The following is a 14,649-nucleotide window of genomic DNA, read 5'->3' as shown; positions in this document are numbered from 1 at the left end:
TCACATTATATCCTCAAAAGCAAAGTGAGGGATAGCATGGAGAAAAAAATGTCTGTGAAAGAGTTCTATGGCTGATCAGCTGTGTCCTCATTAGGAGCTGTCATTAAATACTGACCATGGGGAATGCTGTTCAAGTAAAATGGAGGCAGATGGTTTTTCTCTGATCAATTAGCTGCTCAGATTGATTTGCTAATCAGTGAGTTGAGATATTTTGTGGCATTTCAGACATTTTGGTGCAGTTTAATTTACGGTTAGTCTACAGAATGATCTTTAATTCATGATTGTTTAAATTGGAATTGCATATAAATTAGACTTTCATTTGCCAACGCCCCTCAAAACTGCAGGAGCTCAACCTCTGTAGTGGTGATGTTGACTTCCTTGATTACAAAAATGTGATCACATTCTTGTGTCTTCAACTGAATGTTGTGAATGTTATGCATATCATTTTTGAGGCTTTTTTTTTTTTTCCTAAAAATGTTTTTTAAATACCACATTATTTTCCCACTGTCAGCATCTGGGTTTGTTTTCTTTGGTTGATTGATTTGTTTGGTTTGTGTTTTTGTTGTTCTTGTTGGTTTGGTTGGGGTGTTTTGTTTGGTTGTTTTTTTTTTGTTTGGTTTTTTTGCATTGGGAAGGGTTACGTTTCAGTCTTGGTATTTTTGAAGAAAGAAACATCAATTTAGAATTCATTAACAGGCTGCCATGTATCTATATATAAAAGAACAGTTTATGCACCACAAAATAAATCATTTATTAGCAAAAACTTTCTAATTTTCCTTCAAGCAGAGTATAACAACATCTTATGGTACTGTTTGCAGTCCTGCTGTACAAGGATGGCATAGAGGAACAATTAGGGGTTATGTAGACTGTTACTGAAGCCCAAGTAACTATTGACCAACAGGTTTTACAATCTGATAAATTGGTGATGGACTGCATTACATCTCCATTAACATCTCAGTCATGTTTCCAGTGGGCTGTGTTTGCAAATTTGAAGTTCTTTGGTGACCTTAGTAGTTTGAAACAACTACCCACTCCTAGAGGACCTACATATTAACTTCTGAAAGAGAAATATTTAACTTGGACATTAATGTATTGCTTGCAAGCAAAATATATTCCAGTTAACTGTGGGCAAGTGTCATAGAAGGTAGTAATGTGTTTCTGCAGGTGGGAAGTCCATCGCCATTTCACCACATGCAAATAAAGATGTCATCTCACAGCAGAAATTTATTATGCAGTTTTTCCTTTATAGACATTGTTTATTTGCTAGGTTTGGAGTTACTGTTGCTGTTGCCTTCAGCCTCTGCAACATAACCTGAAACGCAATCAATAACATTCGCAATTTGCATTTCTCTTGTTAATAAAATCTAATGTACATAAAACTGCTCTATGAAGAAACTGTTAGAGAGGTAAATAAGGCAATCGTTTATATAGCTGTGTTAGGGGCTAGCAATGAATAATCTAAAACACTAAACTGGCTTTTGGATACTTTGTTATGTATGAGAGAGCTCATAGAAATTATCTGCGTATAACGGTAAGAGACAACTAGAACACTTCTGAATAATGCTATGATATTCTGGTTTCTTTTCCCATCCAGCGGAAACGTCTTGCATCAAATTTTTTGAATAACCCCTTGTTCCTTTCAACAAGAGGTAAGCATATTTTTAAGTGAATATACTACTGTTCTAATTACGTGTTAAATATTTATTGGTAGGATTTCATATGAATTACTGATAGGATACCATGAGATATTACTTTGGGTAAGAACCCTGAACTTTTTAGTGTGGAGTGAATATAGATGCTGTTCCCCCCTTCCCCCCACAAAAAAACAAAAAAACAAAAGCAACCAACCAACCAAACAAAACAAAACAAAACAAACAAACAAAAAAAAGAAGTAGAAGAAAAAGATAAGGCTAAAGGTCAAAACTGTGTAGAAATGGGTCCAAAGTCCCTGCAATCAATGGTAAATATGGTCTCTAGCACTGTAAGCACCAAGCAGTGAGAGGACTGATTCAAGAAGACAGCATCGCCAGCATCAAGTGCTTAAAAACATGCATTGAAAATTGGATCTAAATGTAATTGCTATTCTGGACTTTTCATTTTCTTCATTTTGTCAGCTTTAAGAAACTGCTATCTACTTTCAAAGGCTAGAAATTTACCTTACCATTTGCCTTAAAAACAGTGGCCAAAACCCACAGTTTTTCTCATTCTAAGATCTGGAGCAATGAAACTAGATTTGATGGCCTTGAAGATACCTACTGATCTTGTACTTACAAGAACTTCAGATGCTGGAAGTTTCATGGTAAAATCCTTGAGAATCAACAGCTGAGAGGAGCCACTTGAGATGATAATTAGCTCATGTGAAGAAGCTCATTCCTGAAGCAATATGCAACTTGTAGAGAAGGCAAAGTATTGAGAGGTGGGAGATGAAACAAAGAGAACGCTCAGTACCATTTAATTCTTTAGTTGACACCCATATAGGATTTTAAAAGGCAAAGCAAGAAGCTTGAGCTGCATTTCAAAAGAGCAGAGAAAGCCAGTGGAGGAATTTTTGTATGTCCTTGCCCTTGCCCTTGTGTTGCCTTAAGTTAGGTTTTATTGTGCATTAGAGGTAAGGGACAGCAGGGGTTTGTGGTTTTTGTTGTGTTTTCTTTTTTTTTTTTTCTGATCCAATTATTATTTCAGATTTTAGAGCATTTACAATAGTAATTTCAATTAAGATTCCAGTCAAGACATCTTTTCAGGGGTTTTCTTGGTATACCTGTCAAGTGTCATGTTTAGAGCACCTTTTTGGCCCTGCCTTGAATTCCTGCGCCATGAGATCACCAACTCAAATGCTGTGGTGCTTCTCTGTATTAAAAATGTAATGTTCTAGATGCAGACAATTGGCCTACTTTTTGTATTCCTCTAGTGCCTGAGGTCTCAGAGGACCAGAGAGATTATTATGCAATAAGCAGCCACGATGACATGCCTCTTAGCAGGAGCCATGCTCATGTGAGCCCAAGTTGAAAGAATGTTATCCCTGGCTCAGTTTCATTGTAAAATCAAAACTATTATTTGTCTTATCCTGGCACTTGCTTTTTTCTTGTAAACATGCACCTGGCATTGTTAGCACTGGGTGCCGTTGTGCAAGATGAAGTTTAAACTCTGATCTGAAGTCAGTCACTGTCCCCAGACAGCTTTGAATAACAGAGGTGTAGATGTCTGCCTGTAGTGGACTGCTGATTTCCCTGTCTGCTATAAAGCCCTCCTTTAAAACATTCATCTTCGGTTTAATTGGACATATTTAAAATGTCAAAAACTTTACATCAAAACTGAAGTGAAAAGAGAAATAAACAAATGAAAAAAAGCAAAGAATCCCTTCGAAGTACAGGAAACAACTGTCATTTCCAGAAATGCAGAGGAGAACAATTCTTGTAAATTTCCAGCAAAATGTCAATTAATCAAGATTCATTTATCTGAAAATGTCTTACCTGAAATGAGGTCGCATCCCCTGACGTACATCATTTGTAGAAGAGACTCTTCAATTACCAAGCCCTTGTTTGTCTGAATAACATTTATGTCCCCTGAGTAATCATGGTGTCATAGAACGAAGGATCTGTGTGTGTGTTTTTGCATATGTGAAGTGACATCTGCAGATTTTATGGAACTCATTGCCAAAGGATGCGACAATTGTTGGAAAAAGCTGACAAATTTATGGAAGGACAATCCTTCTAAGGCTGTTGAATATAAAGGTGAAGATGCAAACTTCAGTTTAGGGAAAGCCATAAACTTCTGTTAGCCTATGGGAGGATACTTCTCGAGAAAATCAATTTATGCTGTGCATGCCCAGTTCTTGCACTCTAAGACTTGGAAGCAGCAACATGGGATGCTGTTAGCAAAGGACCTTGGTCTCTGTAGCCTTTGGTCTAACTTAGCTGAAGCTGTTCCATTGTTCTTATGTTCCTGTGTTTGCATATGTGTGAGCACAGTGTGTGTCTTCACCTGTACACGTACAGCTTCCAGGCTGCTTGGTACATGTGAGTGCACACTGGGTCAGCTGTGTTCCTAGCTGTGATCAGGGAGGGAGCTGAAGAAATTAGGGACAAAATACTAGTTCGGCTGTCACCACATCAATCTGAAGAAAGGCCATCAGCTGCTTGCCACTGAAACACCGTGTCAGTTCTCTTATGAGTCAGCAGAAAAAATCACAAACCAATGCATTTCCCATAAATGTTTTAAAATTTTCTCAGATTTTATTTTTGGACTAAAACATAATGAATTTCACAAATATTTTTTAATGAAAAAATATGAGGGTATGGGCTATGAGTCAGCTGAACATCTATATAGGTTTAACAGTAAGTTGGTAGCACCACTTCTGTTTCCCAAGTTAAACAACTGCATAAGTGCCTTTCTGGTGCACAGCCAGGCAGTACATTACCCAGCAGGCTGAGGTCCTTAAGGAAAAGGCTTCCAGACTGATGATGTATGGAGAAGAGATCCATAGGAAACTTCTTGATAATTTCAAGTAGACTCTGTGCTTCTCATACAATGGCATTTTAGTATCAGACCTTTGGGCACAGGGCTCCAATGACGTCAATTTGAAATTCTCAATTGGAAAAATACTTTCTGGTGCTGAATTTTGACAATGCCCTGATCTCCTGCATCTCAGCTTGACTAAAATCCTTTCCTTCCCATAGCTGAGAACTGGCATTCATTTCAGCAATGTGTTATTTCCCACTAATCTGTTCTCTGCACTTTTTCCATATGCTAGCAAATGAGGATCCATTCTGGAAGGTAGGTGTAGCAAAATTTGTGTAATACAAGTGTCTTTCTTCGTCACTGTGTAATTCAGTGCTTTCTTCTGATTACTGTAGTATCCATCAAGGTACAGGATTGTAGTGTTCTCTTTGCCTTTCATACTGTTCTTGTGAGACATTTCTCATTTGACTAAATCTTTGAGCCTCTGAGATAGAATTTGAGAGGCAGGATCTTGTGGGCTTGCATGAGCAAGGGTGGAGTTTAATCCCTTTGTAGAATCACCCCAGAGAAATTGCTAGTCCAGATTTGTGCTTTTAATGCCCATTTTAAGAAAAAATAAAAATAAAAAATGAGTGACCATTATATGTTGTATAGATTAAATCTCTTAGTCTTGAGTTTGATGTTTTTGAGTAGGTAATCTTAAACCAATAGTATTTTGGAGAGCTGTTTCTTTGACAGGACTGATTTAGAATTCAAGGTGTAAGTCTGACTAAAGTTATCATGAAACATTATAAGGAATATCCCTAAAAATGAAAAAGGGTTGCTTTTGGAATTAACAGAGGTGCAACATTATTCTTCCTTCTGGAAAAGTACTAGAAAAAGTTAGATTTTTTTATATAATGATTCACAAACCATGAGAGTTTCAAAATCAGCCTCTCCTTTATTAAAATGCACTTAATTATACAAAGAGTAATTAACGTTGCCGCTACATTAGCATAGCAATTTACTACATGACATTGTAACTTTGTTGATGAGTCTTAGTTCATGTTATATATTGCTTCAGACAAAGTGTTAATCAGTCTTGTTGGAGAAAGGTTGTCAGATTATGAACAGAAAACAATTGACTACAGGGAGAATAGAGGGCTGGAGGATCCACAAAAGAAGGGTACATAGGAAAAGGCTGTTTTCTTAACTGCTCTTCGAGGCAATGTGCATACAACATGGAACTGTGCTTTTTCCCCAGAAACTTTTGCTTGCTTGCTTCCTTCTGCTTTGGACTTGAAGGACAAGTGATCCACACTTTGACCCATGCTTCAAAATAGATCTACACATGGTGATAAATGAGTCAGATACACATTATCAAGAACAAGTGAAATAATTCCTGCGCTACAATCTGACTGTATTAGTTGATTCTCTGCTCTGTTTGATAATTTGATTCTTATTTTTTTCTTTTATAAAGTATGGAACTTGCTTCTGGGTCATTTGTTTGTATTTGTTGCTTTCATACACCATTATTTCTCTTGTCTTCTAGAGCCAGGGTGCTTCTGACAAGTAGATAAGTCTTTGAATGAGACTGGCTGCTGTAGTACTGTTTGTGAGTGCTGCCCAGGGACAAGCACCTGGTGGGTTGACTTGATCCAAGCCATCCTTTCTTTTCTCTTGCAGAATGAGATCCACCATGATGAATACTGCACTGCTTGCAAGCGTGGCGTTAACTTGCAGCCCTGTGGCACATGTCCCAGGGCATATCACCTCAACTGCTTGGACCCACCCCTCAAAACTGCCCCCAAGGGGGTCTGGGTCTGTCCAAAGTGCCAACAGAAGGTAAGCACACCAAGAAGAGAAAGTAAGAGAAACATCAGATTTGTATACCACCAAACTAAATTAACCTACATCGCAGTTTTGGGGACCACATTAGATAGAGTAATACAGAGAGTTTGCAGCATTTATTTCTGTTATTTTTATTGTACCAGACTTAAAACGTACAGCGAGTGCCTAGGCTCACTATAATCACATCTGCTGAGATTTGTCCCAGAAAAAAAATGTCCCTCCGTTTTCTTTGTTTCTCCTTGGCACCAAAAAGCCACAAATATGTATGTTGCAAAACAAAAAATGTAGGCATTTTGGGTGTGGGAGACATTGCCAGAAACAGAAGCTTCACCAATAGGTCTGAAAGCTGTAAGGAGACCACATCATGTTCTTTAAATCATGGTTATTAGGTGATAGTTATTGATCATAGCTATGATCAGAAGTGCTAATTTATCTAATTGCTGTGAATAACGCTGATTGCAGGAAGAGTAAAATAATTACTAAAACAGCACAGTGTCACTAAATTGTAGAGTGGGGGCTTAGATTTTGTGCCTTGGATTTCTTTGTGTTTTGCACTGGGATTACTGTTTGTTACCCTTTCAAAATATCAAGGGGAAATTCTAGCATGAAGCTGTAGAAAACAGAGCGGTCCTGTGTTAGATCTACATAGTCGTATTTTCATGTGAGCCGACAAGCTCTCCCACATTACTCCTGACAGCATGAAGGTCTGCTGATCAGGGGCTGAGAAATATTTTCTGGTCACGGCAACAGGAAGCAGAGGCTTTGTTACCTTCTTTAGTGCTGGTTGATCAGTTTAGGGATGTGGAAAGGAGTAAGGCTCAGTGGAAACTGCTACATAAATTACTATCTCATTACTTTTCATCTTGTGAATTCTTAGACAGGAGCACTAGAGCTGGTCCTACAGACCTATGAGGCTGAAGGGAGAAAAATATTAATGTGTGTCTTTGTAAAGTCCTAACTTTTTGCTGTTTCCTGGGCTTACAGGTGTTAAAGAAGGACGACAATGTGCCATGGACTGGAACTCTAGCTATTGTTCACTCCTATGTCACTCACAAAACAGGTAGGGATTGACAAGGCTTTTGAGAAGGGATTCTCTGCTCATGATGGTCGATACTATTTGAGTTCTTTGCAGCGCTGATACTAAAGCAGTATTGCAATACGACCAGTTATCAAAGCGCCATAAGGAGCCATGGCTGAGAACAGCAGGTTCTTGCTTTCTCTATCTCTGCTCCTTCTCCATCTTCTCTCTTTGAGGAATCTGAGATCAACCTCTGAGAAATTTCAATGAGTGAAATTTCAAACAGGCTGCCATGAAAGTGGTGCTTTCCTGGTAAAAGGGCTGAAAATTGGATTTTGAGGCATGATGTCAGGCTAGGAGGCAGAAAGACACGATCAGGCTAGGGAGGGATGTACAGTTGGATCTGCAGCACACTGAAAGACTAATATCTCAGATATTGTAGTAATACCAGTCTCTAATTATTTTGATATTACTTGGTATCAGAGTCATTAGTATCAAATAATGTATGATTGTACATTAATGATTGCTCATTTTGTTCCCTGTTGCACTCTTACAATGGGATGTTTTGGGCATTACAGTGTATCTGGGAGGAGCTTTGCAGAAGTCTGGCACTGTTATGGTCTGTGCTTTTCACTCAGAGTCACTGAACCTGAACCATTCCAGGTGGCTGACCTGTCCCTAAATATCAATCACCTTTTTCTTGTACACTTTGGGGCCATATGTGGTCCAATCATTAATTCTAGTTCATCTCAAAAACACCTTGTAGCTTTTTGGATCATCCTGTGTGCTAGCCCTTGACACAGATGCATCCATTCAAACAGAAACTCCAGGTTTATTCAGCTGTACCTGCAAACAAAAGGCTACTGATATCAGAAACTCACCTTTCAAAAAAGATGCTTGGTATTGGCAAGCACACAGTTTTGCTATATTACCTTTTCTTAACTTGTACATCCTTAATGTTATTTTTTCAGTTAAAGAAGAGGAGAAACGAAAGTTATTAAAGAGAAGCAGTGAGCTGAAGAGTGAGCACAGGCAGTTAGAAGAAAAAGATCGACTTCTCAACAATGCAGTGAAGGTAGGACTCCTGACTGGGGACTCAGTCTCCTGCAGAGATGTTTATAAAGACTTTATGCTTAAAGAACTGATATTTTGTGGCTAGAAGGTTATTTATGCTCCCAAGCTACAAAAGTTCAAGCATGTTTGCTCTTCTGACCGAGGAAAAACATGGACTTCCTTTATGTGCAAAAGCAAGCTTTTAGGGCAGCATGAGGAGAAGAAACCACCAGTGACTGAATTCCTGCTGTAGACATAAAAACACAGCATAGGTGTACCTGTCTTCCTTGTGGTGTGGCACACAGCTCTGATCTGTCCAATGATATTAAGATACTTCCATCCTCCAGATCGGTGTGTGCTCCAGTGGTAGTGGCTTGTCTGTCAGTTCCAGAACTGCTGAGATAAGGTAAAAGTAGCAGTCCTTATTTGCCTTTGAGGTTGAATGGTGTAACAACCTCTCCATGAGTGAAAATAGATTCATGACTGTTTTCTCCATGATTTTGTTTCAAACTTAATGTTGGCTGGAGATGTCTCCCATATGTACTGTGCTATGAAGGCCAGCATCTGGCAGTTATGACAGGCATAATCCCTGTCCTCCATAGATGAAGCTTATTTGGTACTGGCTCACCACATGCCCACTCTTAAGGGGTAGCTGTTAGTTTGTGTTGCAGGCCCAATAAATATTTGAAACTTCTTTACACTGGAAGAATCAAAGTGGCAGCTGCAGGAGTGACTGGTCACTACTTGTTTTATCACTGCAGTTAGCCGGAGGAAGCATGCTAAAATATTTATCACATTTAAAATAGAATTCAAAGGAAAGCAGTAACTTATTAAAAGACATCACAGTGGGGAGTATTCCCTCTAAGTGTGCATAGACACCATCAGTACTAATGGAAACAAACATATATATGAAGAAGTAACTGGGGTATGAAATATCTTCTGTGGTTAGGAGAGTGAAATGGCATGAGGTTTTCATTGAAAAAAGGGCATTTGGGGATGGATTCAGTTACCGGGCTTATGTCAGTACTTTCAAAGTCAAAAGATTTCTATATAGGCAGAATTGGGTTCTTTCAGTGAGAAAGAATCTTTTTAAAATAGTAAATTATTTGTATTTACTGGAGATATGTCCACTTGAAAGGAGAAAAGCAATTAAAGGTATTTCAGTGCAGAGTAATTAATTCCTGACATTTTCCTTGACAGAGATTTACATTAAAGAGAGAAGCTGTAAACATACCCCAGGTGGAATGGTATTATTTGTTCAAAGCAGAATGTGGTGTATCTTTCACCTGAGATTTCATTTGTCTAACCCAGTCACTGAGCAGCTCTACACAGTGTCTTTTTGAACAACTTGACTATCAGGTGAGCGTTCCTCACTTCCCCAGAGCTTTAGACTCCCACACTCCAAGTAGCCAAAGAGGAGGAGTCTACAGGTAAATCACTGCCAAGACTCTAAGACCAATGGGAGAAGGAAACCAGGAGGTGTCAGATGTTAGAGGCCACCGTCCCCTTCCACCTAGCAGACAGGCTCAGCTGTTTGGTCAGTCACTTAGTCCCTTGAAAGCCAGATGATGTGCAGTGGATGAGATGGCAGTGGCAGCAGTACAGAACTGGTGAGAGAAGGGAGGTTTACAGATTCTTCCTTACTCCCTCTTGGAGAAGTGGCAGATTCAAAATGCTTTTGTTTAGCTCCTGCTCTAATTCTCATTTTTGTGTAGGTTTGCATGAAATATTTCAAATGATGGTGGGGTACAGTTTGGACACCCTGTAGGTAAAAGAATTTCTTGTGACTGTTGTGGTACAACAGTAGGGTCTTAGCTTAAGTTTTCTGTCAAAATATTGACATCATAATGTTTGAAGAGAACAACTTGTCTTCACAGTACTGGCTCTGTAATATCTGTAGCAGATGCATGATGGTGACACTTGTTTCCTCATGATGCTATCAGTGCCGTTGTCTAAGATGTAGAGACCCAAGCATTTCCAGTAAAGCAGCTAGTTGTGCTCCCCAGGGGTCAGTATTGGCTCCAATCTCATTTAACATTTTAATTTGGATCATCTCCTGGATGTAGAGAACTCCCTCAGCAAATTTGCTGATGATATGAAGCTAGGACGAGTGACTGACATGCCAGAAGGCTGTGCTGCCATTTTGTGAGACCTGGACAGGCTGGAGAACTGAGCAGAGGGGAACCTGATGAAGGCAAGACAAGGGCAAGTGTAGAGTCCTACATTTGGGGAGCAATAACCTCATGCATCAGTACAGGTTAGGGGATAACTTACTGGAAAGGAGCTCTGCAGAGAAGAACTTGAGTGTCCTGGTGGACAACAGGTTGACCATGTGCCAGCTTTGTGCCCTTGTGGCCAAGAAGGCCAATGGTATGCTGGGACGCATTAGAAAGAGTGTGGCCAGAAGGTTGAGGGAAGTTCTCCTCCCACTTTACTTTGCCAGGTGAGACCACATCTGGAGAACTGGGGTCCTCAGTTCAGGAAAGACAGAGATTGTCTGGAGGAAGGCCACAAATATAGTGAGGGGTCTGGAACCCCCTCTATCCCTTTTGAGAAAAAACTGAGAGCCCTGAGACTGTTCAACCATGAGAAGAGAAGGTTGAGAGGGGCTCTTATCAAAACATAAAAATATGTAACAGGCAGGGGCCAAGTGCATGAGGCCAAGCTCTTTTTGGTGATGCCCAAAGACAGAACAAAGGACAGTGGACACAAACTGGAACACAGGAAGTTCCATATGAACGTGGAGGAAAGCTTCTTTACTTTGATGATGACAGAGCACTGGAGCAGGCTGCTGAGAGAGACTGTGGATTTTCCTTCTTTGAAGATATTCATTGCCTGGATGCTTTCCTCTGTAACCTGCTGTAGGGAACCGGTGTTAGCAGGGGCTTGGACTTGGTGACCTCCAGTTGTCCCTTCCAACCCCTTTGACTCTATTTCTGTAAATCCTATGCTGATAACATCTCTGAATGCGGGAAGCTTGTTACAGGGTGCAGTCAGAAATGTTCTCTGAATGCATGTGGACATGGGTGAAGGCTGTTACCTCAGACAGCTGCTGCAGTTGCTGCAGTGCGTGTGATTGCCCTGTTTGTTTCACTTTTTCCTTCCTCACAGGAGAATATAACTTCATTTGAGGAGGACATGCACTCAAGACACAAAAGGATGTTTTGAGAGATGTTTGACACCAATCTGAACGCATTCTCAGCCTTCTCTTCTCTCTCTTTGTTTGACAGAAATGCTTAGAGCTAAAAAGCAACCTGTTAGCCCAGCAGAAGGGGACTCAGTCATCACTGGAACGTCTCCGAACCCTCATTAGACTGATACAAAACGAGCAGATGATTCAGGTTACCATGACGACCACAACCACCTCGTCCCTGCTCACCATGCCATGGATCAAGCCCTCCTCAGCCTCCGCCGCCATGCACCAGGCCTTGCAGCACTCACAGGGCCACAACTGACCAAGCTGCCATGGGACAGCCGCAAAAGGGGGACATAGTTTGCACCCAGGCATGAGGAGAGAGGGGACAGACACAGAAGAAGGAAGGAGCGGTCTCGGGCTTTGTATGCATTGCAACTTGCAGGCCCATTGGTCCCACTTGTAGTCGCTGTGGCGGCAGCTTCCCAGGGAGCGCAGCGCACTGCAGCGTTGTTTGCCGAGATCTTCAGTGCTTATGAGATTTTTTTTTTGTTATGTTGGCCTTAATGTACTTATGGCAGGATGAGCAGGAAGGAGCATGGCCGATAGAAAGGAAGTGGAATATCTTTTTAGTGGGGAGCAGGCAGTTTTGCAGTTCTGCTTTAAGGGGGGAAAGAGTTAGTGAGCTAGTGGGTATGTAGTTGGGCTGAGAGCTGTTTGTGGGAGGGAAACCGGTGATGTCAAAGGAAACTGAGCTACTTAGGACCTGACATGGATTCTTTATCAGAGGAACAAGGTTGGCCTCATTGACTCCACTGACTGAAGCTGGGGCCGCTTTGAGCAGAATGGACACTCACAGAGCCTTCGAAACAAAAGATCCTTTTTTTTTTTTCTTTTTCCAGTATTATTAAAGTTGAGAATTGCAGATATTTAAATAAAGAAACTGTATGAAGTTAGCGTTTCTAGTAAAATATTGAAGTATTTTCATGCTGATGCTTCTGTATATGCGTTCCGAAGTATTTAAAGAAGTATGACTGTAAAACTCCTTACTTTTTTGCAGGTCCTTTTTACTTATTTTGCTATTGGTGTATTTTTCTCATGGAGTTTTTTGTGCAAGATTTAGCATAAACCATAATAGTGGATATCTTTGGCAGATCGGGTTTCAGTTTTTAAACTGATTATTTTTTGGGTTTTTTGTTAGCATTTGGGTTTTTTCTTGTTTTGTTTTTGTTTTAGTTTTGGGTTTTATTTTAAAGAACAAAGCAAATAAATATTCTGCTTTCTGTTTCTTACCAGTACAGATAAAATGCCAAAAAAAGATAACTTCCCATTTTTTGTACTGCGTTTTTATTGTTAAAAAAAAAAACTGTTTTTGTTTTTATTTTGTTTTTATTTTTTTCTTTCTTTATTTTTTTGCTTGGGGAACTTATCTGCCAAAATGGAACAGGAAAAAAAAAAAAAAGAAAAGAAAAAAAAAAAGTAATAACTGCCTCATGGGGTTGTTTCACGTACTGAGTAAATATCAAGAGCTTTGGGGGAGGGACGGGCTGTGGCAAATTATAAGAGTTTGTTGGTTGTTATTTTTTTTCCCCTCTTCTTTTGGAAACTTGACTCCTATTTAAGGTTCTGTTGGCTCACAGCACACTGGGAAGTGCGTGGCATTGGCCTGGCAAGCCCTCACACGCCTGCTGTTTCACCTGTAGTCTTCCTGACCCCACGGGTCCACCCGTCTTCCCCAGCCTCGTGCTGGATGGGGTGTGAGACGGGCACCCGGTTGTCTCAGCTTCACCCCCACCAGCTGCCATCGCCTCTGTTGCTTATGAGCTCTTCATCAATTAGCGCAACAGGTACTTGAGGAAAGCAAGAAGCCACCAGAGCACGGCACAAGGCTAGTCTCTCACATCAGCATATCACATGGTGCCGAATATCTTTTTTTATTTCTAGAAAAACAAAAACAAACCACCCACACTCGAGGGACTGGCTTTTCGCATCGCCCATCACCAGGCAGCACATGGTCCCTTCAACCATTTTCACAACTCCGGGAGAAACTGTGCAGTACTATACAAATCTATTTTAATACACAACACTCGGTTGAACAAGATTTTTATATTCTTTTATCGATGAACAAAGTGAACTAAGTAAAACACAATTGTTATACATTGGTTATTGTATGCCTATTATGCATTCTAACGTGGCTTGCAATGTAAATGTTTTCAGGTATAATGATTTTTCTTTCTTTCCTTCTCAGACAAAAAATAAATGAAAAGCGTGAAAGGTTGAGTATGTGAAGAATTTCTGAAGAAGTGTCTTGGACTGTTAAAAGTAGTTATTTTGAAAAGGGGACTGTCCAGTGGATAGCGTGCATAGAAAAAAAAAAGTGTTTGTCTTAAATATGCCAATGTAGTTTTACTTCTTTATGATGCATTAAACTCGATTGACAATTTAGCAGTCAATGATGTGCTTATTCATTGCTGATTTTCCCATCCTTCTTCTATCCATGGTGCACATGGCGTTCAGCACAGCCCTTGTTCCTTGCAGGCTGCTGGAAGGAGGCATGCTGCAAACCAAAGACATGTCACATCTCTAATTGCAGCTTGGCAGCTTTAGGCTTGGACCTGTGCTTTCAGAGCAAATGCTTGGATGAGAGAAGCAAGCCCATTCTGCCAAGCCACTTCTAAATCCCTGAATGATAGATTAGATCCCATGCAGGAGTTTTCTGGCATCCAGCAGACGAAAGGGGCAGAATTTCAACAAAACAAACAAAATGGAAAGCAAGCCAATGTTAAAGTCCCATAAAACCCACCATGGTGGATAATGCTCACATGGAGCAGCAGTGCCTGTTGGGATTTGCAATAGGAAATTGTTGTCGTCATCCTGCCTCCATCTTAACTCATGAACCCTGCTCTGTGCTGTAGGACAGGAGTCAATTACAGAGCTCTGTGTGTTGCCATAATGATTAATATGCTAATTGCTAAGACTTGTAGGCTAATGCCAACCTTTAATGTTAGAGAGTAATTTAAAGTAAGTTTTTGGGGGAGATTTGTACAAATGCTGATGGCTGCCATGCTCCTTGCTGCGGCCCTGGGCTCCAGCTTTGACAAGAATTGGGAGCTGTGGGGTTCCCGTTCTCTCCTTCCGAATACAAGTTATTTCTGAA

General features: G+C 40.4%; 1 protein-coding gene across 3 annotated transcripts in view; it reads left to right on the top strand.

Moving 5' to 3' along the window:
* The window catches only part of PHF21B (PHD finger protein 21B), a 158,272-nt gene extending 144,076 nt beyond the window's left edge, over positions 1 to 14,196 (top strand). For all 3 annotated transcript variants that reach the window (XM_072326395.1, XM_072326394.1, XM_072326393.1), the window contains 6 exons: positions 1,595 to 1,649; positions 4,751 to 4,773; positions 6,124 to 6,282; positions 7,273 to 7,348; positions 8,278 to 8,381; positions 11,590 to 14,196. In XM_072326395.1, coding sequence (XP_072182496.1) covers positions 1,595 to 1,649; positions 4,751 to 4,773; positions 6,124 to 6,282; positions 7,273 to 7,348; positions 8,278 to 8,381; positions 11,590 to 11,814 — 642 coding nt within the window. In that variant the 3' untranslated portion in view covers positions 11,815 to 14,196. The remainder of the gene's footprint in view (positions 1 to 1,594; positions 1,650 to 4,750; positions 4,774 to 6,123; positions 6,283 to 7,272; positions 7,349 to 8,277; positions 8,382 to 11,589) is intronic.
* Positions 14,197 to 14,649: the final 453 nt, after the last annotated feature.

This window comes from Excalfactoria chinensis, chromosome 1 (assembly GCF_039878825.1).
Source record: "Excalfactoria chinensis isolate bCotChi1 chromosome 1, bCotChi1.hap2, whole genome shotgun sequence".
Taxonomy (NCBI): Eukaryota; Metazoa; Chordata; class Aves; order Galliformes; family Phasianidae; genus Excalfactoria; species Excalfactoria chinensis.
The sequence above is the reverse complement of the archived record's forward strand: the minus strand, read 5'-3'. Positions and strand labels throughout refer to the sequence as shown.